The 27,997-nt window shown below is 43.9% G+C and overlaps 1 protein-coding gene across 1 annotated transcript in view; it reads right to left on the reverse strand.

Moving 5' to 3' along the window:
• The window catches only part of LOC124595787 (transcription factor collier), a 480,633-nt gene extending 474,566 nt beyond the window's left edge, over positions 1 to 6,067 (reverse strand). The window contains exons 1-2 of the mRNA XM_047134679.1: positions 6,021 to 6,067; positions 5,306 to 5,459 (exon numbers count right to left, since the gene is read on the reverse strand). Coding sequence (XP_046990635.1) covers positions 5,306 to 5,459; positions 6,021 to 6,067 — 201 coding nt within the window. The remainder of the gene's footprint in view (positions 1 to 5,305; positions 5,460 to 6,020) is intronic.
• Positions 6,068 to 27,997: the final 21,930 nt, after the last annotated feature.

The following is a 27,997-nucleotide window of genomic DNA, read 5'->3' on the forward strand; positions in this document are numbered from 1 at the left end:
ATGAGCAAGGCCCTCCGATCAGCTGGTGACTTTGACGATCTATTGCCCCAACTGGACATAATTTGGCACCATATCCCTCAGGAGGTCATCCAACAACTCTGTCAGTGCGAATCCGAATAACTGCCTGCATAAGTGCCAGAGGTGGACCAACGCATTATCGACTTCCTCAACTTGTGAAGCCTTCTCTCTTGAATAAATCATCCAATTTTTCTGAAATTGTAGTCATTTGTTTGTCTGTACATGCACGTAGCATCTATCGATTTTCGGCCCATTCCGATAATTTCTTAGTGGTATTTCGTTTTTTCTTTTGGTCTGCATACGCATGCAACAGAGGTATTTTTTCTGTACCAATAATTTAAAAGTAAAGGGATGATGCTAAAAGTATGCTGATGTGTGTACTGCTGCTTAATTTGATTTAACTTACTGATTATTGATGAATAGAGGAGCAGTAATGTGACACACAGACGACCAAACACAGTACTGTACTGTAGTGATACTTGAAGCTTTCTTCGGTTGTGGTGACTTTATCGAATGTGAAATGTTAGGCACGCACTTCCTAGTAGTTGGACGCTGAAGAAACGTAGGCTCTAGCGGGAGAACAGTGAAATCTCTCACGGGTTTGCAGGCGGCAAGGGGCGAGAGATTGCCGGGTGCCGGTGAACGCCGAGCTATCGACTGCTCGCAGGGGTGGGTGGGGGCCAGGCCTGCCGGATGATAAATGCGCTGCTCGACTCGCGGCCTAATCTTGCGCGCCGCCACCAACACAATTACACGCCCCGCCCTGACCCGGCTGCTCGTGCGAAAATATTTGCATACAGCGCCGCCGCAGTAATCTGCGTACCGGCTCCGCTATCGGCGTCGCCAAGGAGACGTGTGCTGTTGTGGAAAGCGTAACCCAACGCTGGCATCTTTGTTTCTGTCATTACTGATCCTGATCTCATGGCAACGACTCAACGCAATAGTTACCTCCATAATCAGATAAAAACGTATGATTCGTTCACATCGCTTGTGAACACGAACAGACACTGTAAATGAGTTGCTATGTCAATACGTACAGTGAAATGGTACACAAGAATCGCTCGTCTTGTACAAGGGTCATTCCGAAACATATGCTTTCTCTTTTGTTGTGACTTTTGAGTATCCGAGCTGGATTATGTTGCTATAGTCTAATTTTTTAATCTTCTCGCTAATATCTTGTTGGTTTCGGTGTTCTGCAACAGACACTAGCACGATGGGAGAATTTCACAATAGCGACTGACGTCGAATAGCGTAAAGCAGAGATAAGTCGTTGAATTCCACACTTCAAGACAAATTGTGTCAATTGCAATTCATCACCACCTTCTATAGGTGTGTGGAGACCACACAGGAGACGTGAGTAATGTGAGGTGGGGGTACTACCTTTCAGTAGTGATGAAAAAGATGCGCACGGCTAGGACGCCCGGTCGACCCTGCGCAGCTGCCAGCCCTCATAATCAACAGTATCAAGGCTGTATTACCAACACAGACGTACAGTTGAGCAGCGAGGGGTTTGATTGTGATCCGTCGATCACCTCGGATGAGAGTGTCCGTACGTTCCAACACTGCAGGAGCCACAGCTGTGAGCCGCCGGCCGGCGTGCGGGAGATCGGACAGGTTTGTGAAACCTTGTCGTGATGACAGACGCATTGTCCAACGGCTCATCGTGATTTTGTTCACTGCCAGGTATCCGTAGACATTCTGCGAGCGCCTATGAATATCTGCGATGCTCTGGTTTTCCGCCACAAGAAACTCAGTGAGAGCTCTCTGCTTCGAACACACCTCCGCTGCAGACGCCATTTTGAAGGGTACGTATAGCGCCCCTCCACCCATCGGAACTTCATAAAACTATAGGGGCTGAAGCGGGAATATTCTACCATGTCCCACAACAAATTCAGATTTTTCTACTATAATCATATCTTCTTAAAATGTGAATTTTTTTTGTGGTTCTTTCCTTTCAATTCTAATGTATTTTTAATTTATTATTATTTCCATTGTAACTGCTGAAAACAATAATTGCTGTGTGTAATAGGGAATCTCTTTTGTAATCTACATGAAAAGCTGTAAAATGAATGACCTGTTATAAAATGTAAGGCAACAGGTCTCTAAATGAGCAAAAAATCTAATCAACTGGTTATCGAACGCCCCTCGTAAGTTCTCTTCCGCGCAACGTCGCAGTCGCAGTCTACAGCTTCAGGGTGTCACGCTGAGGCCATATCATGAACTATAGATGACTCTAGCTTTCTTGAATTCACTGGAGTTTTTGTTCCGGTTCTTCAGACGCTCTACATGACTTTGTAATTTGTCGTTAATTTCCAACACTGTGGTATTGTTTTAACCACTTGTTGTTACCATTACACGTAAATTAAAGTCATAGAGCCGGACTGGATAATAATTAAAAGCATAGAACCAGAATAGATACTAATTTCTCTTGTTTTTTCCAGCTGTTTTCATTAGTGTTAAATGTTTCATGACTTCCTTTTGTGTTTACGATAAAATATTTTATGTGACCTCAGTATTGATCCTTTTCGTATCTAACAGCTCAGATTTCGTCTCGCTCACGTGGAAAATTACCAAAATCAGTGACACTTATCACTGAAGAATTTCCTGTGGAGTGAATACTGAACGGCGGACAACTCAGACTCATGACGACAGCTGAACAGAAACGTGAGACGTCACTGTTGAGAAGTCGAGATTAACGAACTTGTGTCTGATTTGCTGACAACACATCTTCTCATAACTATAGTCTACTGACGCCTCCGGCCCGAGGAGGAGACAGTGGCGAACCGGTAGGTTGCTGTCCTATAGGTCGGTAGCGGCACAGAGTTTCAAGAAAGAGACGAAGCCCAGCTCGAATTGTACAAGTTCGGGAGAGGAAAACGGCAGCGGCATTTCCAGTTTCCACCTTACGCTATTTGGCAAACCATGGGAAAGCCAAATATAGATTGCCATACGCATATTTGAATCCTGCCCCATCCGTATATGTGTACTGCTTCTTGTAACTTCATTTCTTGCCAGAGCTGTGGCGCATCTTGTACTTCCCTACTGTGAACGACAGGCACCGCTTTCTGGCATCTTGTGGAAAGGATTTTGTCCAACTTGAAGATGGTGGGTCGGATTTCACGTAATCTATCCAAGTGGGCAGTGGTGCAGGACTACTATGCTAGCTTAAAGCCCGCCCAGCTATCCACGGGGTCTAATGAGTTACTTCCCGAGCGGGAAGGCGTGCCGGTCTCCAGCACAAATGCGCCCGATGAATTAGTGTCGAGGTCCGGTGTGCCGGCCAACCTGTGGATGGTTTTTAGGCGGTTTTCCATCTGCTTTGGCGAATGCGGGCTGGTTCCCCTTATTCCGCCTTAGTTACACTATGTCGGGGATTGCTGCGCAAACACTGTCTCCACGTACGCGTACACCATAATTACTCTACCACGCAAACATCTGGGGTACACTCGTCTGGTATGAGACTTTCCCGGGGGGGTGTCCACTGGGGGCCACACTGCACAATAATCCTAGGTTCGGTGTGGGGCGGCGGTGGGGTGGGTGGGTGGACTGCTGCAGCCTGTTGTGGGGTTGTGAACCACTGAGGGCTACAGCAGGACGAAGCCTCTCCGTCGTTTCTAGGTCCCCGGTACGATACCCAGTACACAATGCTAGCTTAAAGGAGAGTGATTTTCCCACGATGACAAATATTCTCCCGGAGCTGTCGGAATAAACTTTGAACAGATCTGATGGGAAGCTGCACTTTTCAAATGAATTCTATTAGCTGGAGCAGGAATCGAGCCATGCAATAGCAGCATTCTACTCTAGATGCTGATTTACTGACAGGGTCAGATGTTAAAACAGTTTCGTGGAGTTGCTTGCTACATGTAAAAATGTGCTCAGAGCGTCAGATTTCACCCAGAAGGACATTTATTATTGGCTTGGTCCTTAAATTCGTAGCGTTTTTCCGTAAGTTTGGTCCACCCCGATAGCTAAATGGTCAGCTTGACGGACTGCCGCCTACGGGGTCCAGGTTCGATTCCCGGCTGGGCCGGGGATTTTCTCCGCTCAGGGACTAGGTGTTGTGTTGTCTTCATCCGGCACGCAGGTCGCCCAATGTGGCGTCGAATGTAGTAAGACTTGCACCAAGGCGCCAAACGCTCATTTCCATTTCCGTAAGCTTGGTAAACACAACAGATATACATAACGGAGACTTAAGTTATCAATATTTATGACAGTTTGCCGATGCTTTGGTAACTTTCGATCCCACGACTATAGAAATCACGTGGTTTGGAGGCGAAGAACTCGTCAAATCATGTTCGGAGCACATTTTCATTCGGAAACGAAGTTCCTTCAGGGTTATTCGATAGAGAGCAGAAAATCCAAGGGTGCAAGATAAGGTGAGCAAGGTGAGTGCGGAATGACTTGCCAATGCAACTCCTGTGTAGGTATTTTTGTCAGTCTCTATTGTAGATTAGCATCATTTCACTCAGGCTTCCTGGTCGTTGTTCTTGGTTTGCGTCTGCAAGAAGTCCCATTTGTACACCACACCAACGCTATTCCACCACATACATAACATTATCTTTTGTGGAAGCGCGCAGGTGTTTCTAAGGTGAACTGCTTTGTTTGGGCTCAATCATTCCTTTCTTTTCCTTATGTTAGCTTAAAGACACCATTTCTCGACAACAGTAAAGATACAGGATAGGAATGGTCGGTATTGTTCAGGAGCGAACTGATGACGTGTCAGCAGTATGCACATATGACCACCCGCAGATTTTTGTGATTTTGGGTTAGAGCGTACCGTATCGCTACACCCCATTTTTGAACCTTTCCCAATGCATGCAAATGTCGTACGATGGTGGAATGATCACAGTTCATCTCATTTGCCAGTTATCGAGTACACTGATGTTAATCGTTGTGGATTAAGGCCCCTGAACGCGGAGAGTCACTAATGTCAAAATGATCCTCCTTAAACCATTCTCTTGCCGTCCTGCGTCCAGTGGAATTATCCCCATACACGGCGCAACTGTTTCTGTCTGCCTCTGCTGCTGTCACCCCTTTGCTGAACTCAAACAGAGGACATGCTCCGATTTCTCCACTTGACACTTCATTTTCTAGCATCCACAGCTCCGCTCTGTATCTCCAAATGACAAAATGAGAATATGAAAACTCAAATAACAGCAATGAACTACAAATAAAAAGTGACAATCGATAAATGATCCAAGGCAACCGGAGTACCAACATGCGAAACAGAAAGGCTGCGACCCTAAGCACCAAACAAATACAAAGAGACGGCGCCTGGATGTCTCACCTGGTCCTTCTCGATGAACCCGATGAAGGCGGTGCGCTCGATCTCGACGGGCTGGCCCGCGCGATCGTACAGCGCGATCACGAAGTGGAAGAAGTTGGACTTGCGCAGGTTGCTGGGCGGCTGCTTCTCGAAGTGCGCGCGGCCGATGCCCACACTGCAACACACAATGCCACACCGAGACCTCAGTACTCGCCTCGCTGCAACTGGGCACGAATTTCAGAAACAAAGCGCTAGCGAGTAAAACAAGTCTGCTGCGCTGTCGCTCCTAAAGACGCGGCAAGCGGGGCTGTTACGCATCAGAGATGGTATTATGGATTATTGACAGTATGTAGCACCGGTAATATCAGGTAATAACAAATTACTACACGTCCCATACGGTAAACAAACAAATGAGTGTTCCATAAAAAATTAATTAAGCCCATCACGTGCTCACACGCTGTCGAAACAGTGTGGTGGCGACCTGCTATATAGATGAAACACGAATTTAAATGACTTTATCATTGTACACGATCGTACATATTAGTATCAGCATGCGTAGAGTTGTTAATACCTATTCGGTTACAAAAGCTGGTGTGCGTAAATGAGGTGGAAACATAAAAAAAAAAAATCTCTTTCACATGACGGTACCGTAAAGAAGCGCTGCACAGAATTAGACATCGAACTGAAGAAGATAAAAGCAAACGATGGAGACCTATAGCAACATATTCTTGCGTACTGCAGCTTGCGTTCATGGCCATAAGCAAGAAGAGAACGTCCTGCCATAAACTAATACTGCAAATATCCACAGAAATGCAGAAAAAGCTTTTCAAATGCCATTTGTGAAATAGAAATTCTGACACCTCACGAAAACTAAGCGAACGTCACTGGATGTATAGAAAGAAGAGAGAATCGATACATTGTCATGTAAAAGTATACGTAGATATACAGAGGATTGTACTCCAAGACGTTTTAAAGCTAGATACCGAAACGTCCACACAAGCAAATCCGTCGAGAGATCAAGGTGTACTCTCGGGAGATAACACTGCTGGAAAGACTTTCACAATCTACTTTTGACTGATAATGAACATGATAAACAGGAGATGATAAAGAAATCTCTTCTTTTCGTCTTCATTAAATATGGAATCTTTCCGAAGTACCTAACGGAGTGCCGAAAAAAAGCACAACACGTCAACAACTGGTGCCCTTCCTGCGTGTTTCAGCTGAGTGGTGGCGCTGGTTTGCCCACATTCCTCTCAGCTTTTAGTTATTAACAACGCAGCACTGAAGGGCATTTCTCGTAGATTCATTAAGAAGAGATATAAGAGAAAAATGGTTCCAATCCGGTTCGTGAACTCTGCTTCAATGTTTCGTAGCGGTTCAGTTTTATTAAGGTTTCAAAAATTGAATTAAAAAAGGGAAAATGTTAGGCTCAGTCAACATATTTATGCTACACTGGTTTTCCTGTTGCGGGATCTAACAATTAGTTCCAAGTAGAAGGCAGCATACATAGGTTTAATTTCTTAAACTTGACTTAATCTCTCTTCGTATGTCATATTTCCGAAATGTTCATGTAGTTTACTTGAGACTCGACCATCAAGCTGATGCTGTTGAATTCTAGAGTATATTCCATTCTTCGTCTAATGGAGCATTCAGTACACGAGATGTCAGCATATCGACAAGAATACAACACTACAAACGTATCTGTTCTAGGGTAGGGAAAAAGCTTCTCAGTTGTCTAAAACGTCAGTATGCGACAGCCGTTTGACAAGAAGAAATAGCTGGTGAAGATATCAGCAGAAAAACAAATACTTCAAGGGCAGCCACTGTTGGAACATAAGACAATTCCAAACAACTATACAGAACACACTAGCTAAATGTCTCCATCGATCGTAGCGAATGAACAAAATACGCTGCGCAACGTACTAATCGACATAACTAAAAAGTTACGAAAATTTCTTTTTATTCATTATTAAGAGAACGTTTCAGGAAAGTAATTTAGAGTACTGAATGCTTTATCATGACCTAATACCACATTAAAACAGTGATCGAAGTAAGACAAGGAAGGAAGGAAGACGTAAAGAGCTGTATGCAGCGTGCGTAACGAGTGGAAAGAACGGGAATGGTTTGGCTATATGCGTCTGAAGGTAACGATCGACGATGAGAGGTCAACAATATTGATGATTCCTCTGCAGAATGATAATACGCGTTTTAGCATCTTCTTACGTAAATATGTCAAGAGCGCCGCTTCTTTAGCATATTGGGGTCATCTAAATACGCTATTATTTTGTAATAAAATATGACCTTTAGTATTTCTAACGTTCACAAATAACAAACCGAGAGTTGGCATGTGACTTTTTAAAGTGTCAGAAAGCTCAATAGTTAAGTTATTGGCCGCCTTCTTCAAAGAACCATCTCGGTGTTTGCCACTAGTGATTTATGGGAACGATATAAAATCAAGATGGGTGGCCGAGAACTGAACTCTGTTCTTCCTAATACGAGTCCAGTGTGTAACGCTTAGGGACCTCTTGAGTTTAACAGTCCCGCACGAAGGTTATTAAGTAAAGTTTCCTTGCTGACTACCCCGTATTTGGATGTTTCGCTTTAGTTAACACCACAAAAATAATAGAATAGTCTCAGACTAAATGTGATAAGGTCGTATAATTGTGTTTCTAGCTAAAATGTTTGGCGTTTCAGCCGAGCACTATTTCTCTCTTATGTGCTTGTCCGGGTCTATCAGCAAACGGTTGTTTTTGTTTTAATCAAAATGGTTCAAATGGCTCTGTTTTAATCAAATTATTTTTTCTACTTGTATCTGTTGTATGCTAAGCGCTGTCGTTACCTACATTTTTCGGACGTCCATCGGTCTATACTTCAATGAGAAAACCTAAAAATGCCGATACAGTGTGAAGCAACCCAAGCGCTGCATCATGTGTGAGATACAGAGGCGAGCGAGTGCGCCGGAACTTAGCCCAGTTCACTGCTAGTAGCGCCACGTCACCTAAACGCGTCTGCATGTAGCACACATGTATTGCACCATAATGCAGTATGAAATTAAAAATCAAAATTTATGTTTAAAACTTTGTTAAATTGTAGTTTAGTGTAATAATGTTCCAAATACCAAGTCTTGCTGTTCTAAACTTAATAGTTTACGGAAAAATGCCGTTTTAAGAGAAAAATCAGAGGCGCTAAATAATGACGCTAGGATGCAAAAATTGGGTCAGGAGGTGCAGTTAGAAGTTATAAATAAGTGATGCTGGTTTCCAAAACCATAAAACAAAAATTAACGCCAGAATCCACGTTTTACGGAAAAATCAGAGGCGCTAAATAATGGACTTATAAACTTGAAAATTTGTTTTATGCTTCAGTACACCCCAAAAATAATAACAGAGAGTCCACGTTAATCTACCTCTTACAGTTTTTGGGTAATTAAATAAAAACTAATTTTGTAACTAAGATGTACCTAAGTGTTGTAGATTAAATACTTGAAATTTTAATGATAGAGGATTTTGGTTAAACCAGATGATCAAATATATCAAATAATAGAGCTACACCAAGTTTAAGACTTGTAACACAAATAGCAACTGATACAAGTCTTAGCAAAGGTATGGTTCAGAGGTAACAATCTACCGTTAGTTCCACTAAATAAATTCTATTAAGCAAAGTTTTCATTCTAGAGAACTGAAACTTTCTACGTGCTTTCAAACTGCTTATCTGCATACCAGCAAAAATTAAGAAGTTTCTGACGTAATTGGTAACTATATTATTAAAGATTATGTGCCAGAGATAACGGTTGTTTGTAGACTGCCGCCGTATGCAAATAGACAGAGACAACAGATGTTTTCTTGGCAGTCCGCACCGGCACCTTATAAACCTGAAGCAGTAGAAAGGTTCACTTCGCTGTCAGGCACTGTGAGGTCCACGCCAGTTAAACGTCTGGTCGCGCTCTGCCTCGGATGACGTCAGAGCCGAACTGTGACAAGCGCGTATTTGGCAGTGAAAACGGATAGTGAACTCGCGAGGACTGTACACCGTCCTGGATTATTTAGAACTCGGTGAAATAACTGTTAGTGTGCCGTCCGTGTGAAATTCAATTCCGCGTGGCAAGTGGTGAATTTATTTCCACTTTTATGGCGAGCATTAATTTTTGAACATTTATTGCGAACTTTCAATTGAGTGATGTTAGTCAGGGCGAAAAACAATCTGGTAGGAAGTTACCGTAGAGGTCGCCTCTGAACTGCTAAAGGTGCTGTTAGATTAGAGAGACTTGTTTTCAACTGAACATAACGCAATTTTAGGTGTTGTTTGTGAGAAACTTTAATTAAATTAAATCTTGATAGGAACTTTAAACTTCTACTAAAGTCATAGTCCTGACCCCGCAAAGAAATGGGGAATAGACTCTTTTCTTTTAGTGGGCTGGACCGAAATGTGGCCGTGCAGACTGGAAACTAAGGTCAGTATGTTTCCCTTCGCTTTCTGGCTGACCACCAAATTAGTTGCCAGACTCACGTGATTAAAGACAGCATCAAAACTTTGAAAACCAGTGAAGTAACTTACTCGCCGCCCCACAAGTGTACCCTTTAAAAGCTAGATTTTCAGGTAAAGGAAGGGTTTATTTTTTCTGTTACTAAATTACTGGCATAGGCCGTACGTAGGAGACACCTGAAGTGGCCTAATTTACAAATCACATAAAGCATATGCAGCTGTGCCGTCTTTTCTTGTGTGTCCCCAAAATCAGATTAGATGCCACGAGAATAGTAAAACAGAAACGAGGGCAGCTCCTGGGAGAAAACCTGATATATATATTGAAGACAATGTTTCTACTAAGTATGAAAAAAGGGCTACACATAAGTGAATCTACATACACATGCCTACCTTGCTTTGGAGATCAGCCACTGCATTTCGTGTCTGTGGAATAAGACTACAACATTGAGAGTGCTATGGCACAGAAGAATTGCGTTCCGTGAGGCAAGAACCGTTAGGGTCGGGACGGTCGCTTTTACAGATGCAGAAACGGGGTTCCTTGTGGTCAGCAGCGCATGTCAAGCTTTTGTGTGGCGGGGCGTGCCCTCCCTGACAGGCGACCGCTAGGACGGTCCAAGGCCGACACCGGGGGGGTGGGGGGGGGGGGGGGGGGGAGGAGGGGGTAGCGCATGCCATTGCACGGCGCGTGTTCGCAGGCGTCCCGTCCCGTGCCAGCTGGCCATTCAAAACATTCTCTCTTTTCTTTTGACGCGTTAAAGGAGGAACGATGCAATTCAGGACTTTATTTAGCTGTCCAGTTCGTGTGATGATGCTCATCTCTCATCCCAAGAGTCGTTGAATGCGAGCTAAGTCATTTGCTCACACAAGCTATAAAAATGGTATTTACGTAGAATCTATCCTGAAAGTGTCACCCTTCGCTTCAATGATACATGTAGTTTTTCTAACACAGATATCTGCTGACCATCTAAAAAATTACTTCTCTACTAATAAGCAAATCCTTACAGTCCTGTTCACACCGATCACTAGACACACACACACACACACACACACACACACACACACACACACACACACACACTCAGATCTCTTAACGACATTCGTAGAAATATCGGCGATAGGTATAATGTGTTCTATATAAAAGCCTGATTTTAGTAACTTCATTTTACCAACGCGTTTCATTCCATTAGCAACAAAAAATTATTCCATGATAATAAACTCTAGCACTGATAGCAACCATCAGAAAAATACTGATATCCTGCACGAATTACACTGATGGGGAAAAATCTCGGTACCAAGAAATAACTGACGTAGAGTAATTAAATTTCTGTAATAGCCTTTGCCTAGGTGACATATTATAGTGATTAACACTGGAAGATCACAGACTAATCTAAGTACGAGATAAGTCATTGAAGAGGTGTAATGCTGGTACATTAATAGCCGGCGTAACAGCCAGAGTTTTGAACGCAGCCGATCAAACGCGCGTGCATTGTGTTGTACAGGTGCCGGATGTCAGTTTGCGGGATGGAGTTCCATGTCTGTTGCTCTCGGTGTGTCAGTACAAGGACGGTTAATGTTGTTTACAGATTAAACTCGAGCTGTTCGATTATGTCCCATACGTGCTCGATTGGAGACAGATTTGGTGATCTAGCAGGTCAAGGCAACATGTCGATACCCCGTGGAATGCTGTTCATGAATGGCAGCATAACAGGTCGAATCCCTAGACTGACGTTCAGTTTTGCAGTCAGGATGCCTGGGAAAACGAGGAGAGTGCTCCTGCTGTCACACCGCAACCGCATGGACTATCTCTGCATGCCTCACGGCTGGTCCACATTCCCATCGAGCGCAACCTATCAAGTGTCCCTGTCCACGTCGTCTATATTCGCTCTCTGAGATTCCCACAGGAGGTCGGACATATTTGTGGATCCGCACTGAAGAAGATGGATCCCTTTCCAGGCTAGGCCATTCAAATTACATGAATGCGTGGTGTCTGTTTTTTCGAAAGGCCGGCTGGTGTGGCCAAGCGATTCTAGGCGCTTCGGTCTGGAACCGTGCGACCGCTAGGGTCGCAGGTTCGAATCCTGCCTCGTGCATGGATGTGTGTGATGTCCTTAGGTTAGTTAGATTTAAGTACTTCTATGTTCTAGGGGACTGATGACCTCAGATGTTAAGTCCCATAGTGCTCAGAGCCATTTGAACCATTTTTTTTCTCGAAGGAATAGACACCACGCACTCATTTAATAAATCAGAATAGCATTAACGTAAGATGTTTATTATCAACATAGTTCTGTGTAGGTAACTGTCTCTTTGATTTACTACTTATCCAACAAACAACGTATCAGTCTGTGTCCTTGTCTAAAATGTTAGTAAATACCTTTTGGTTCCGTGGCTTTGTTAAAGTCAAGTGATATTAAAATTTGGCTGTTTCTGTGCGTAATTTCTATGACTAACGTTTTCTTTCTTGTACAGAATTGCAGGTAACAATGAACGTTAAATAGACACTGAGTCTAACTGATCTACCACCAGGCGACAAAATCAGGAAATGGAAAGATGGTCGGGCTTCAACGTTCCTTCGATGACGATGTCGCGACAGGCCGTAGCACGCGCTGGGCTGGGAGAGAGTGAAAGGGAAATCGGCCGTGTCCTTTTCAAAAGAATCGTGTTGGTATACTCGTTAAATGAGTCAAGGTAACCATAATTAAACTAAATCCAGATGGCAGGACGGGAATTTGAATATCGGTACTCCCCCTGCGTTAACCGCTGCGCCGCTTCTCTCGGTCGTGACAGATTGTGTGTCTACACCAGCAACGGCTGTGAATAAACCTACGCCTACTGACATATCCACGCCAAGTAGAGAGTTTTTGTTTCTGTTAGTTTTCCCGACACAGGCTGGAGACAAAGACTGCTGCCTTTCCGAAATAGCCTGAAAAATGCCCAAGGGAGCTCTTGTGAGGCGTGCAGTGTCGAGCACGGGCCTAGCAGAGCATTGACGAACAGCCAACCCACAGCAGACCTTTCTGGAGCCCCGCGTGTTTTCAGCTCTAATCTTCAGATGGGTCCAGTAAATCAGCTTAAATCCGGAAATAACACGCTTTCACTAGAGCAAACAGTGACCCACCTTTTGACGAGCTTTCCGTCGTCTGCAATGATATTCAGAATCATTTGCTAGCATGCTCAGTTACACATTTTCTCGTCCGTGGTTTGGAACGTGACCCTATTTGGGTGAAATGTATTTTTTTCCTATTTGTTGTGGAGTTTCTTATACTTATTCCGTAAAATTTAAATAATGTCCCCAGTTCCAAACGTGAGTCGTCAGTACTGCAGTAAAAAAAGCATAGTTCCTTTGTTCGCACTGATTTCGTTGGCAGCCTTTAAGGTCAGTGAGTAAACGTTGCTCTCAGTGTGAATTGTCTTGTGCGAGTTGTAAGTAAATGTAAAATGTTCACAAGAAAATTTATCATCTTTAAACGAAGAAAAAGCAAATGTAGGGAGTAATTATTGTGACGATCCTAAATTATACTAATTGAACAGAAATGTTTATCAAAATATATAGAATGACATTTCAAATAACAGACTAACAAGAGCATATATGCAATGCTAACGAATTTCAGAAATGCGTGTGTGGAAAGAAAGAGTTAAATGGCAAAAGATGACTGAATGTGTTTACAAGAAAACTGACCATTTCTGTGTAAAATTCCGAATGAAACTCTTACTATGGCTATTTTAATCAAGGAAGGATATTAAGACCGTAATTTCTTCCAGGCATTAGTGTACTCCACTCGCCGTGCTATAGCGGAAATTCTAGCGTCAGAGACTGAAGTTCGGTTCAAATGGTTCAAATGGCTCTGAGCACTATGGGACTCAACTGCTGAGGTCATAAGTCCCCTTGAACTTAGAACTACTTAAACCTAACTAACCTAAGGACAACACACACATCCATGCCCGAGGCAGGATTCGAACCTGCGACCGTAGCGGTCTTCGAGATATTGCTGCAGGAGACAGAGGAATAAGTGTCGTGCAGCAGAGACGGATTAACAAACAAGTAAAGCATCTGTGGCCCTTGGTTAATATGACCCATTAAAGCACTGTTTGACGAGACAATCTAGAAACCATAACAGGACCGCTTCATCCTTCCGAAAAAATGTATTGTTGACTGAGCCATTCTACCGAAGAGTCAAGGCAGACATGTACCGACACGCACCTGCGGAAAAGACTACGTTCCATTAGTAGCCGCAATGAGTTCCTGATGACGCAGCAGTATCGTCAAGTTACAAAACTTTACGCTGTCTGAGTAATTCGGTTATATAATTTGACTATCTGACAAATCCGGCATTGTTCGTGTATACGTTTTTCCAGTTTTTTGTTAGAAACGGAAAACTGAAGTGTGTTTGTAGTGTGGTATAGAAAAAATTCCATTTCCTATATATTTGTAAAAGCACCTTTTAAATTATGAAGCAGTAGTACAAAGAAAAAATGGTTTAAATGGCTCTGAGCGTTATGTGCCTTAACACCTGAGGTCATCAGTCCCCTAAAACTTAGAATTGCTTACACCTAATTAACCTAAGGATCACACACATCCATGCCCGAGGCAGGATTCGAACCTGGGACCGTAGCAGTCGCGCGGTTCCAGACTGAAGCGCCTAGAACCGCTCGGCCACAGCGGCCGGCAGTAGTACAAAGAAATATGCATAATGTGCAAATGTGCAAGTACAGTATCCAAATTGAAAACACTATCCTGGACAGTATCTGTACGCTGGGCGTAGCTGCTTCGAGTATCTCCAACACGATTTTCTATAAGTGTCCATGGGAACTCCTCTTTATATATCTTTTGACGGCTAAGGTTTCCGCTTACAGCCGTTTGCGCTTCGCAGTAGAGAGCTCCCAAAAGCACTGCTAGGTGTCAGGGATTTCCTTAAGTTGACTCGGATGTAAGAGTGCCTTAGTAGTAAAGAATAAACGTTTTAAAACTTCATGCATAATGCGGCATTTTTCACGTACCTCAGTGTTTATGATATCGTATCTCTTGATCTATGTGTCATAAAATGATACAGTTTTTTAGATGCATTTAGCGGCATACATGGACACTGCCTACGAAATTTATTGGAAATACAGTTAGTGGCAGAGAAATAAATACGCATGACGCGGTAGGTTTTCACACATCGCAATGTTTCCTGAGTTATGAGGAAGGTGGTTTTTCCCTTAAATCGACTGTTGTCTGAGAGCAAGGTATATGTGTACTAAGTTTGGTTGAAATCGGTTCAGTGGTTTAGGAAATGTGGCGCGCACACACACACACACACACACACACACACACACACACACACACACACACACACACACACTTTTATACTGTGCATGGATTCCTTTGAAAGTGTGTTTCAGTCTGCTAAGACATCAGATCCTTCAACAGTAGTAAAGAGCGCGTAACTGAATTGTGATAAATTTGTTTTTGCTGAGGACATTAGCATCAGCGTCCTTATGAGACGATTCCAGGGTCTTCGAAATTTTTGAAGGTTAGTTCGCAGACCTGAATGTGAGTAATACGATAGGGGACTTGACCAATTAGTCGTTAGTAAAATATGCCAGGCGATTTACAAGACTCTGATATTTCGGAACTTCTAGTCTAATCTCACGATCAAAACAAGTTACGTTACCAAATATAGCGGACAGCAATTTATATAGTGACAGCCCACGACCTATTGCGATACGCCTGTTGCCAGCAAATCGATGAAAGCAGAATGCTATTCTGCATGTGAGGTAACTTGAAGTCATCACATTGAGTTAATATTTATGCAACGTACATTCCAAGGATTAACAAATGCTACACCACTGAATTATACATTTCAGGAATATTCAAATGTAGCTAAAAGGGAAAAAAATCTTCGGTTAAGAAATAATTACTGCTTAATACATCCACCCGTGTGAAATTAAGAATGTTACCTACATCACAAATTTTTCGGTCTCCTATTTGTTAAAATCTATGAGAAAACTATTTTCGATATGGTAAGTGCCATGTTCAACGGCATATTCACTGACGCCAATGAAGGAGAATTCGAACGCATGTATCATCTAATTAAAATTTTAAGGATTTTTTTTAATTTGTTGACATTTACATAGAATATCGTAGAAATCTGCATCAAACCAGCCTTCGGACTCGAGAAAACTACAACGTCAATTGAAAATTAGCGTTTGTGTTCAGTGAGGGTAATTAGAAGCACAGGAGGGAAAGTGTTTTCACTGTCCGCAGCTCATGGTGTAGTAGCTATCGTTGATGCCTCTGGATCACAGGGTTCGATTCCCGGCCGGGGAGGGGATTTTCTGTGCCCGCGGACTGGGTGTTCGTGCTGTCCTCATCATTTCATCATCATTCGTGACAGTGGCTAGATTGGACTGCGAAAAAAATTGGGACTGATGACCGCGCAGTTGAGCGCCCTACAAACCAAACATCGTCTCAAAGTGTTTTTACTGTTGCTCCCGTCTAGGATAAGAATTGACAGAGGCAGACTACGTATACTAACGCCCACCTTTTTGTCCCTCGGGTTTCTTACGCACTCGGTCAGCACTTGTTATTATCCCGTCAAAATATTATCGAAGTATGTGGCTGACAGTAGTGAGCCTGCTCGCCCGCCCCCTGACCTCTTGTGGGGGCCGCCAGTCGCCACCACGCAGGCTGTACGGCTGTGCCTCGCTCTAGCCTCGGTTGACCGCTCGTGCCTCCTGCTGGTGCAAAAACAGCGACGCAGGGCAGGCGACCAAGTTTATGTACTTGCTGCCCGCGCCTTCCTTCCAAGCAAGCACTGAATCTCTGGTAGCTGCTAAGTGCGCCTGTTCATTACGCAACAGGAGCTCGACAACATATTTCCTATCTCATTGGAGCTTACAAGAAGAGCTGAGGCACTAAATGTAAACGTAGAAGAACAGACGCGAGTGGAATGTCTAACGCAGTATAAGGCGGAAGTCGAGTCTAACAGTAGGGTGAAGATCATGAGAGGGAAGTTCGATTATGATAAATTTCGTTCCTCCTACATCTACGTCTACATATATATCCCGTAATCCACCGTGCAGTGCATGGCGGAGGGTTCCTTGTGGCGCTACTAGTCATTTCCTTTCCTGTTCAATTCGCAAATAGAACGAGAGATATAAACTGTCTAAAAGCCTCGGTACGAGCCCTAATTTCTCGCATCTTTACGCGTAATGTATGCTGGCGGTACAAGAATGGTTTTGCAGTCGGCCTCAAATGCTGGTTCTCTACATTTCGGAATAGTGCCCTGCGAAACGAGCGTCTTCTTCTCTCCAGGGATTCCCATTTGAATTCTCGGAGCATCTCCGTAATACTAGCTTCCTGACCGAACCTAGCACCACGCACATGGATTGCTTCGATACCTTCCTGTAACCCGACCGGGTGGGGTTCCCAAAAACTCTAACAGTACTCAAGAATGGGTCACAGTAGCGTTCTATACGCCTCAAAATGGTTCAAATGGCTCTGAGCACTATGGGACTCAACTGCTGAGGTCATTAGTCCCCTAGAACTTAGAACTAGTTAAACCTAACTAACCTAAGGAAATCACAAACATCCATGCCCGAGGCAGGATTCGAACCTGCGACCGTAGCGGTCTTGCGGTTCCAGACTGCAGCGCCTTTAACCGCACGGCCACTTCGGCCGGCCTATACGCCTCCTACACTTGCCGAAAATTCTGCCAATGAAACGAAATCGAGTGTTCGCCTTCCCTACTACCGACCTGACGTGATCATTCCATTCCACAACCACGTACCTGAAATTCAGTTCCTAGTGGTAAAATGTTCTAGCATTTGAGACACAGATTACGAATCTGTATTTTGCCTCGAAAAGTAATCCAAAAATATCTAATTATGGTCATAAAAGAAAGGAGACGTGAGTGTGTTTCAAATGTCTGCTAGTCGTGTAACTGAGGCTGGACGTGGGGACCAGCCCGGTATTCACCCATTAGGATGTGGAAACCCGCCTAAAACCCACATCCAGGCTGGCCGGCACACCGGCCGTCGTCGTTAACCCGCAGGGCGGATTCGATCCGGGCCGCCGCGCCTACCCGAGTCCAGGAAGCAGCGCGTTAGCGCTCTCGGCTATCCTAGCGGATATATATTATATATATATGTGTGTGTGTTTGTCTGTGTGTGTGTGTGTGTGTGTGAGAGAGAGAGAGAGAGAGAGAGAGATTTCATTCCTGGAGCTCCGGATGACACACTTAGCGCTCGGTACGACAAGAAAGTCAGAAGAAGGGCCACAGCAATGATCATCGTTGAACGTTATGAGACGTTAAACGTCGTTCAATTTATTTTTTTACTTTTTATTGTACACGAGAATGAGTAAGCAGCTAATACTGTTGGTAAGTCTTAGCAAATAAACTCAACTGTAGAAAGGCGCTTCATGAAAGATCTTTTTCATTAAGTAGCCGACTGTGAAAACGGACGGTAGCGACATAGCTTTAATTGAAGAGTGATAGTATTAACAAGAAAGGTCGAAAGTTAGTTTACACAATTGTCTCTAGTAGAACTGTCTATGTAATCCGTTCAGAATAAAGCGGTCCAGTGAAATAGTGAACTGTTAAGATACTGAACTCACGTTATGGATGAGTGGCGTTCAAATCTTCGCCGTCCATCCTGTTTTTCTACGGGGTTTCCCTAAATTACACTGAGGTAACGGAAGTCATAGTACAGTGATATGTACGCATACAGACGACAGTACTATCGCATACACGGGGTATAAAAGGGCAGTGCATTGGCGGAGCTGTCATTTGCACTCAGATGATTCGTCTGGAAAGGTTTACGGCGTGGCTATGCCCGTTCGGTGGTTCAACTGGCTCTGAGCAATATGGGACTTAACATCTGTGGTCATCATTCCCCTAGAACTTAGAACTACTTAAACCTAACTAACCTAAGGACATTATACACATCCATGCCCGAGGCAGGATTCGAACCTGCGACCGTAGCGGTCGCGCGTTTCCAGACTGAAGCGCCTAGAACCGCTCGGCCACCAGCGGCCGGCCCCGTACGGTGGAAATTACCAGACACTGAACGCGGAATGGTAGTCGGAGGTGGACGAATGGGACAGTCCATTCTACAAATCGTTAGGGAATTCAATATTACGAAATCGACAGTAGCAAGTGTGTGCCGAGAATACCAAATTTCAGGCATTAGATTAGATTAGATTAGATTTACTTTCATTCCAATTGATCCGTAGTGAGGAGGTCCTCCAGGATGTGGAACATGTCAGAAAAACAACAATACATGACAAATATTTACAACTAAAACAAATAAGCTAATGTACCATTCCACAGGTCCCAAGTGGAATGATCGTCATTTTTTAATGAACACTAAGAGTCATTTTACAAATACTATTGCACTGAATTTAAAATAAAAAAGTTTTTTATTTATTTATAAGGTAAGAAACATGTAATACAACTACTGTAATACTTAGCTCTCACCACGGACAACGCAGTAGCCGACGGCCTCCACTTAACTACCGAGAGCGGAGGCGTTTGCGTAGAGTTGCCAGAGCTAACGGACCAGCATCACTGCGCGAAATAATCGCAGAAATCAATGTGGGACGTACGATGAACCTATCCTTTAGGACAGTGCGCAGTGCGGTGAAGTAAAAATTGTAAATTTGTGGTAAGATGTTATGAGACCAAACTGCTTAGGTCATCGGTCCCTAAGCTTACACACTACTTAATCTAACTTAAGCTAACTTACGCTATGGACAACACATACACCCATGCAGGGACGACTCGAACCTCCGACGGGAGGAGCCGCGCGGACCGTGACAAGACGCCTCATACCGCGCGGCGACAGTGCGGTGAAATTTGCCATTAGTGGGCTTTGACAGCACGCGAGTGCCTTAGCTAACAGCACGACATCGCCTGGAAAGCCTGTCCTGGCCTCGTGACGAAGTCGGTTGGACCCTAGACGACTGGAAAACCGTGGCCTGGTTATTTGAGTCCCGATTTCAATTGGTACGTGCTGATGGTAAGTTCGAGTGTGGCGCAGACGCCACGAAGTCTAGTTGTCAACAAGACACTGTGCAAGCTGATGGTGGTTTCATAATGGTGTGGGCTTTGTTTGCATGGAATGGACTGGGTCGTACGGTCCAACTGAACCGATCATTGTAAATGGTTACGTTCGGCTACCTGGAGACCATTTGCAGCCATTCATGGACTGCATTTTCCCAAACACTGATGTCATGTCACTGAGCCACAACTGTTTGAAGAACATTCTGGACAGTTCCAGCGAATGATTTGGCCACCCAGATCACTCGACATGAATCCCATCGAACATTTATAGGACATAGGTGAGAGGCCAGTTCGCGCACATTATCCTGCACCGGCAACACTTTCGGAAATATGGAGGGCTATAGAAGCAGCGTGGCTCATTACTTCTGCAGAGACTTCCAACTGCTTGTTGAGTCCATGGCACGTTGAGTTGTTGCACTACGCCGTGCAAAAGGAGAGTATTAAGAGTTATCTCATGACTTTTGTCACCACTTCTGGCGAATGCTGGAATGGTTGTTAACAGCCACGCCTTTTCCAGTCGCCATTCTTCTCCAACTGAAGTGCTGCTCCGTCACTAATGACCATTATTGTTTAGAACGTCTAGTTTCTGCCTTCCTTCCTCATCAAGATCTTAGGTGGAATGACGTTAGTGCTTTGCGACAGTGAATCCACGTATCAGCCCCACGTTGATGCGATGTTGAATCGTAGCCGACAGCGGAGAGACTTGAGGTTGGCAGTGGCGCCAGTTGCGCGCGGGCGCCTCATTACGCCAGTGGCCAGCGGCGCACGCGGCTGGCGCCAGTCGCGGCCGCATCACGGCGATAGCACGCGGGCAAAAAGCGCGGCGCGCCCGCCATCTGCGGCCTACGACAAGCCCGCACTCGGGCCAGCCGTCAAATTAATCAGATACCCGAGCCGCTCTTTCCAATTTAGCCGCAGTTTAGATTAACTCCAGTATTACTTTGACATGCGCCAAACAAATTTACGGACCAGACGTTCGGGCTGTTGCAGGGTCTACTAAGAGCAGCTGCTGATATACGTGTGCATGCACCAATACCTCGTCCCTATCACTGTCCTGCGTTCTTGCACACCCTGTATGGGTAAGACTGGGTGACGAGAATGCCACACACACAGAGCAGATGACTGTTACTTCTTTAAATATACATTTTCTCAGGTTCTATAAAATCCTATCAGAATTGCAGCCTTCGGATAGCTACGAAGAAATCAAAGTAAATTGTCATCAGCAGAAGATAGAAACTTACGCACTATTTAGTAGACATGATTCCTTCCTATTGATATTACACATCGGTGTTAAGAGGCCCTAAATTTCATCACCGAATCCGAACTATGGTGAAACGTACCATGCGTATTCATTGCTTATTTCTTCGGAAACTGGTAATGATCCCTAAGCTAATGAGTCGTAACTGGAGCAGGAACCCATAAACGGTTGATGCAGCATTACGTCGGCCCTTATCACAACAGTATACTGTAGCTGTCGTCTGCCATATCGGAAGCCTAGATAATAATAAGCAATTGCATTTTATTTTGTGCTAGGAATCAGTTCTCACTGATCTCTTATCTCTTAAGTCGATTGGTGCCTACACAGGTCATAACGAATTACGAAGCGAAGAAACCAGCCACCGGTACTCTTTTGTGTGAAGAAATAGGGCCATTCCTTGTAATAAATGTCGAACATTGTTGAATTTTGAAAGTGGAAGAGAGGACCGGAAGTTAAGCAGAAAGATTAAATCACCAGACGTCCTTTTTTCTTTTGTTATTCAACGTCAGAGAGAAATATCACGAATGAAATTTTGGAAATTTGTGGTAATTTCCTATGGGACCAAACTGCTGAGGTCATCGGTCCCTAGGCTTACACACTACGTAATCTAATTTAAACTGACTTACGCTACGGACAACACACACACACCCATGCCCGAGGGAGCACTCGAGCCTCCCACTAGGGGGGAGGGGGGAGGCGCGCGAACTGCGACAAGGCGCCCGAGACCGCGCGGCTACCCCACGCGGCATCTCGAATGATAAGGAAAACTATAGTACAGCGTGAGATGCACAACGTGTTATCTGGTGCCGACAGGAATGCTAAACTATTTGGTATCACTCTTGAGGCTTCATCTTATCCTCGTTTATGTGTCGCTTTGGCTCTGAGCACTATGCGACTTAACTTCTGAGGTCATCAGTCGCCTAGAACTTAGAACTAATTAAACCTAACCAACCTAAGGACATCACACACATCCATGCCCGAGGCAGGATTCGAAACTGCGACCGTAGCGGTCGCTCGGTTCCAGACTGTAGCGCCTGTAACCGCACGGCCACTCCGGCCGGCTATATGTCGCTTTATCGCCAGTGAAGATCTTCAGAGAAAAAGTAGGTCTCCACATAGAAGCGTGTGCAATGAAAGAAAAGGTTTTAAGACAGTCAGACCGGGTGCTATCCCTTGCGAAAGACGCAGTTACAGACTAATCATAAAATAGCAGTTTATCCTCAATAGTAAAGGAAAACTGCCCGCTTAAAGTGACCGTATTTATTTACTAGCTAATCCATCGGCCTAGCTGTCTGAGCATGTTTAATGTACATGAGGCTGAGAAGAAAAAGACGGTCCATAATGTGGGGAATTTCTATGTCTAATCCTAGTAAAAAAATGTCACAAAAAGAGGGACGTCAATAACTCGGCGCCGCTGCATGCACCCCGACCGGAAGCTGAGGCCACCAATAGCGGACAGCCGATGGCACGACGAGACTGAGGTAGCCGTCAAAGACAACATGACCTAGACGGCAGCATATTGAGTTTATTTAAAATACTGTAAAAAAATGGTTCAAATGGCTCTGAGCACTATGGGACTTAACATCTTAGGTCATCAGTCCCCTAGAACTTAGAACTACTTAAACCGAACTAATCTAAGGACATCACACAACACCCAGCCATCACGAGGCAGAGAAAATCCCTGACCCCGCCGGGAATTGAACCCGGGGACCCGGGCGTGGGAAGTGAGAACGCTACCGCACGACCACGAGATGCGGGCTACTGTAAAATAAAACTGTTTTCTGCTCTAGTTAGTCCAGTAAAGACGCACTCGACAACCCCCAACAGATTTCTGATGGACATAAGTGTAACCTGTGGGTCAATTGAAGTTAAGGAATAGCAACGGCAAAGTGCTGTACGAATACGAGAAAATATAGTGATGTGTACTTAATACAATTCTGACTGTAATTCGTATTTTGAATTCCAAGAAGTGTTTGGATGAATTAATGGAACGAGTTCCTACTTGTCTCATTCCATAACTGGTCTCGGATATTTTTAATAGGAAGTTGACAGCTGTTTCTTCTGTGGAAGACGGTTATTCGGTGGTTTGAATGGCTTTTGGTAGTAATGGATATAAGCGCTATCGTCTTTCGACCCTGAGTATATACTCAGATTTTTAATTATTTGGGCTTAATTTACTGTTATTAGGCGGCAGTTATTAGGATTATTATCTGGCATTCCACTAGGCCGATAACTTGCACCCGGTAAGCCTAGGTGCCGGTTTTTTAATTGGTCGATCAAAATATCTGCCACCTACGTATAGTAAGTGAACCAAACACAGGCCAGCCACAAGCAATAAGCGAGTTTCAACGAAGGAACCAATCGAGGTGTATACCGTACATTACGAGTGTTAGTCATCAAGTTTTAATTACCTCTCAAATAAAATAAATTGACTTAATTTTTTGTTTTGCTACATACACGTACTTCCAGTCTTGGTGTAAATTTAAATCCCGAAACCCACTGTCGTAGAATGCCGTTAGGAGAGCCAAAATAAAACTTATCAGTCCATTTATGAAGTGTAAATAGTCTACACCATTCTGTTTAAGCTCTTCTAGCGATGGACTACGGTAGTTTGACTCGGCGATTTCAGTGTGTATCAAAGGTGCAAATATCTACCGGCAACAAAACAGAAAATCAATTACAACTTATTGACTACCCCTCGTTGTTTCGAAAAGTACGTTGTTTAGAAAAACTGTCCACCAGAATATGCACATGCGTATTTCGCCTCTGCTCTATAACTAAAAAAAAACATAGCACATGAACATCCTTTCAGGCTGCTCAGAAATACTCTTTCATTTCATCTGTGTAATCTATTGCGAAGAATGTATGCTTCTGCTTCATGATGACATTCGCAAGTTACGTGTCTTCTTAGGCCTTAGTTAATAAGTCGAAGCAGGCAGTTTTCTCATGTCTGCTGCAGAGCAATCCTCAGAACCCCCGATGTTGTTTATTCAAGTATTTTTTCTTTACAAGTTTGAGGCTTTAAACCCGAAGCTTGTAAATTTGAAACCAAAATAATCTAAAACGATAACTTTTACTATCATCTTGGCATTGTTTCGAATTTTCGACGATCTGAGATGCTTCCAGAAACTACAAATGAATAAAGAGATACGATTTCTTTCGTACCGAAATGTGTATCAATGTATAATGGGCACGGTGCTGACAGAGATGAATTGTGAAATGACATACAGCACAGCGCCATAGACATTCTCCTGTGGGTGGAACTGAAGCAAAGGCCCAACACACGAACGACGGATCGCAGCAATCCGTCGCATGGGCTACCGATTGCTTCGTAGAGCTGTATGTGAGCAAATCGCAGCGTTTGGTCTCTCGTCGTCGGTCACCTGGAGGTCCCAGGCAGTTTGATGGATCGAATGTGTTCCTGCATACAACATGGCTTCCTGGCTGATTAGCAGCAATTTGAGGCGACCCGTTTCTGCAGTTATTAAGCGTGATCGTCCAATTTTCTTTCGTTTCGCTTTTCCCACGTCGTGTAAGAACTGTACCTTTGAATTCATAGTTATTCAGGGACCACCAGCTACTATGAGAAGTGAAGTGGAGAGCGGAATTTCCATTTACAGTATTTTAAGAACTAATACGAAATATACGCTACCAATTTGCAATGATTAGCATTTTGAAGCATGTGCTATACAAGGAGAATTGATGGGAAGTTAACAGCTGTAGTCGCAATTCAGTGGACTCCATCAGATGATTTCGAATAATTTATAAAATAGTTACGTGTATGATGGCCGAAGTAGAGAGGCTATAAAATGTTGATCGGCAATGACAAAAAAGCTTTCTGAAGAAGACAAATTTGTTAACATTGAATGCAGAGTTAAGTGTTAGGAAGTTCTCTCTGAAGGTAGACTGTATCCATGTACGAAAGTGAAACAGGGACGATAAATAGTTTACACAAGAGGGGAATAGAAGCTTCTGAAATGTGGTGTTACATAAGAATGTTGAAGATTAGACTGGTAGCTCGCGCAACTAATGACGAGATAGTGAATAGAACTGGGGGGGGGGGGGGGGGGGGGGGGGGGAGCGGAGTGAAGAAATTTGTGGCCCGATTTAAACAAAAGAAGGGATCAGTTGGTAGGACACGTTCTGAGACCTCAAGAGATCTTCGATTTAGTACTGAAGGGAAGTGTGAGACGGTGGGAGTAAAAAATCGTAGAAGGTGCCCAAGAGAGGAATACAGTAAGCATATTCAAGAGGATCTACTTCTACATCTTTATGGATACTCTGCAAATCATATTTAAGTGCCTGGCAGAGTGTTCATCGAACCACCTTCACCTATATTTTTCCGTAAGAGCTCTGATTTCCCTGATTCAATCATGGTGATCGTTTCTCCCTGTGTGGGTCTGTGTCAACAAAATATTTTCGCATTCGGAGCAGAAAGTTGGTGGTTGCAATTTAGTGAGAAGATTCCGACGCAACGATAAACGCCTTTGTTTTAATGACGTCCACCCAAAATCCTGTATCATTTCAGTGGCACTCTACACGGATGTAGGTTGCATTGTTGTTCGGAGACGAAGACCCTTGCACAGGATAGAGTAGAATTTAGAGTTACATCAAACCAGGCTTTGGACTGAAGCTCACAACAACAACAAGATCTAAACAGAATAACATACGTACTATTTTGTGAAGGGGACATTTTAGTTCAAATGTTGAGGGGGGATCTATTACACATCTGTACTCAAGTAGCCCGTTATTTCACATAATTTAACTCTCCGTCGTACAATTTATAACAGACTTATGGCAATCAGTAGTGGGGCTATTGACAACATCTCTATAGAAATATCGAGAGTGCAAACAAATTGTGTAAATACTTGAAGTTAAACATATGACTAATGAATGAAACAGTAATAGGGGACTAATACACATATGATAAACGAATTGTATTGACACACTGGATAGATGTAAGCAACCCACTTGGCGTAAGTGAAAAATGTAGTATATTCTGTAACGTAACCTACAATCCGCAATAAAAGCGTTTCAAAACAAGTTTAATAAATAATAATTCTCGTTTATTATAAATTTATTTTTTTGCGAGTTTTCGTGGAGGTAGGAGGGGACACCACTGTTGCTAAAGAGCAGTTCATTTTCCGTAGCAGAGCTCTTCGACGCAACAGCGTTCGTAATACTAATTGACAATGCTTGGCAAATTGCTCGTGTGTCGAGTCGCGCGACCGATTGCAGGTGATGTCGCATGCGACAGATCGCTGCGATGCGTCGCTGGTGTGTGGGGCCCTTAAAAGAGCTGAAAGGGCCGCCGCAGGTTCAGCACCCGAGTGTGTTTGTGCGTGGTGACAGCTGGGCGGCTGTTCCGGGGCGGTCGTTTTGTCGGCTCTGGCTGTCGGTGCCGGACCGCACACGTCGCGCGGCGACCTGGGCTACGGTGTTTCTCACGACAAAGGAAACAGCAGGTAGCGAGCACCTCCGTGTCGTCTGCAGCTAACTCCTGTTCTGGATGACTCCTGTCCCGTTTTTGGAAGGGAGTCACTGCCCGCCTCTGCCGGTAAAATCTTTATTGCAGTGCGGCATCGGGCGGTTTCGACTGAGTGTGCTGCACTATAGCTCGCACGTATAGCCACTTCCATAAGCCGCCGGGCGAGTCACGCCGGGTTGGGGGTGGGGGGTCCATGCGCCCAGTCTGGCGGGACCTTGACACAGTTTTCAAGCGAGCCCACTATAATAAGTAAACGCACCGTGTACCGCCATTTCATACGTATTTCAGACATCGTACATCCGCACGTGAACGCAAAGCGTCATTAAAGCATTACAGAGAATTTGCATGAAAATGATATTTTAGAAATCTGTTGCAATAAAGTTTTACAGCCAGAAGGGGACTGTGATTCTTTTACACTACTTATTGCGGCTTCGGCAAGAAATGTAAAGAAAATTTCCAATTTGATAGCACGGTACAGTACACGTCTACGCAAGGAAGTGACTCAGTACAAAAACGTTTGCTGTTGTCAACGTGTTGTGTGCAAAGAAAATTGTGTATTGATGTTCAATGCGAGTGCGTTTCTGTATAAGTGGACTATAAGGAAATCTAAAGACAACTGGACAATGCAGCATATCACACATCGAAATCATCACGGATTAATGACATTAATCAAAAACGCGCCTGTAAATAGGGATCATTTCTGGAAACGCGTCTTTCAAAAGATGAATAAAAAGAAAATCATTACTGGTGACAAAAAAATTTACTTTATATAAAAAAACCTTGTAAAATTACGTGAAACTCTCTACATTGTTCACGTTCTTTTGGCAAAGCCTTTTTGTTACGGCAATGCATCAAACTTCGAAGACATGAAGAATAATCCTCTAATGTATCATGGTGAGTAATTCACTAGTGTAGCTAGAATACATTCAGATCGGTTTTAGATTTATTCCAGACAAATTTTGGAATTCTTCTTACGTGATTTAAATTTCGGGATTCGTTCCTTCCGAATTCGAGTCTAGTGTTGTAATTTTATATCCGTGTCGGTCGGCGCACGCAGTTTTATTTTGTACCTGCAAAAGTAACAGGCTCGAACGAAAAAATTATAAGGAATCACCATCTTTACTCAGTACCGTCTTTACTCGAATGAGTGTGTTTCACTGTTAAGGCTGCTTAAGAAGAGAAAATCTGTGACGTGTCCTGAGATGCGTTTCCGAATCTTTCCGCATAATCGCAACATCTTTGCTACTTTACAAAATGTTTTAGACTCCCGAAATTTTGCAACTAAACATCCCGACGTTATGCAATTAAATATGGAGCTTCCTATACCGGCTGAGCTCTGTAGGAATGGTGGTGATGCGGTACCGTTTTCATTACAAAACTAAAATGTAAGTCTGCCGGCAAACTGAAGAGCGAGCAGACGAAGCCCACTCCCGTTCTACAGA

This window comes from Schistocerca americana, chromosome 1 (assembly GCF_021461395.2).
Source record: "Schistocerca americana isolate TAMUIC-IGC-003095 chromosome 1, iqSchAmer2.1, whole genome shotgun sequence".
Taxonomy (NCBI): Eukaryota; Metazoa; Arthropoda; class Insecta; order Orthoptera; family Acrididae; genus Schistocerca; species Schistocerca americana.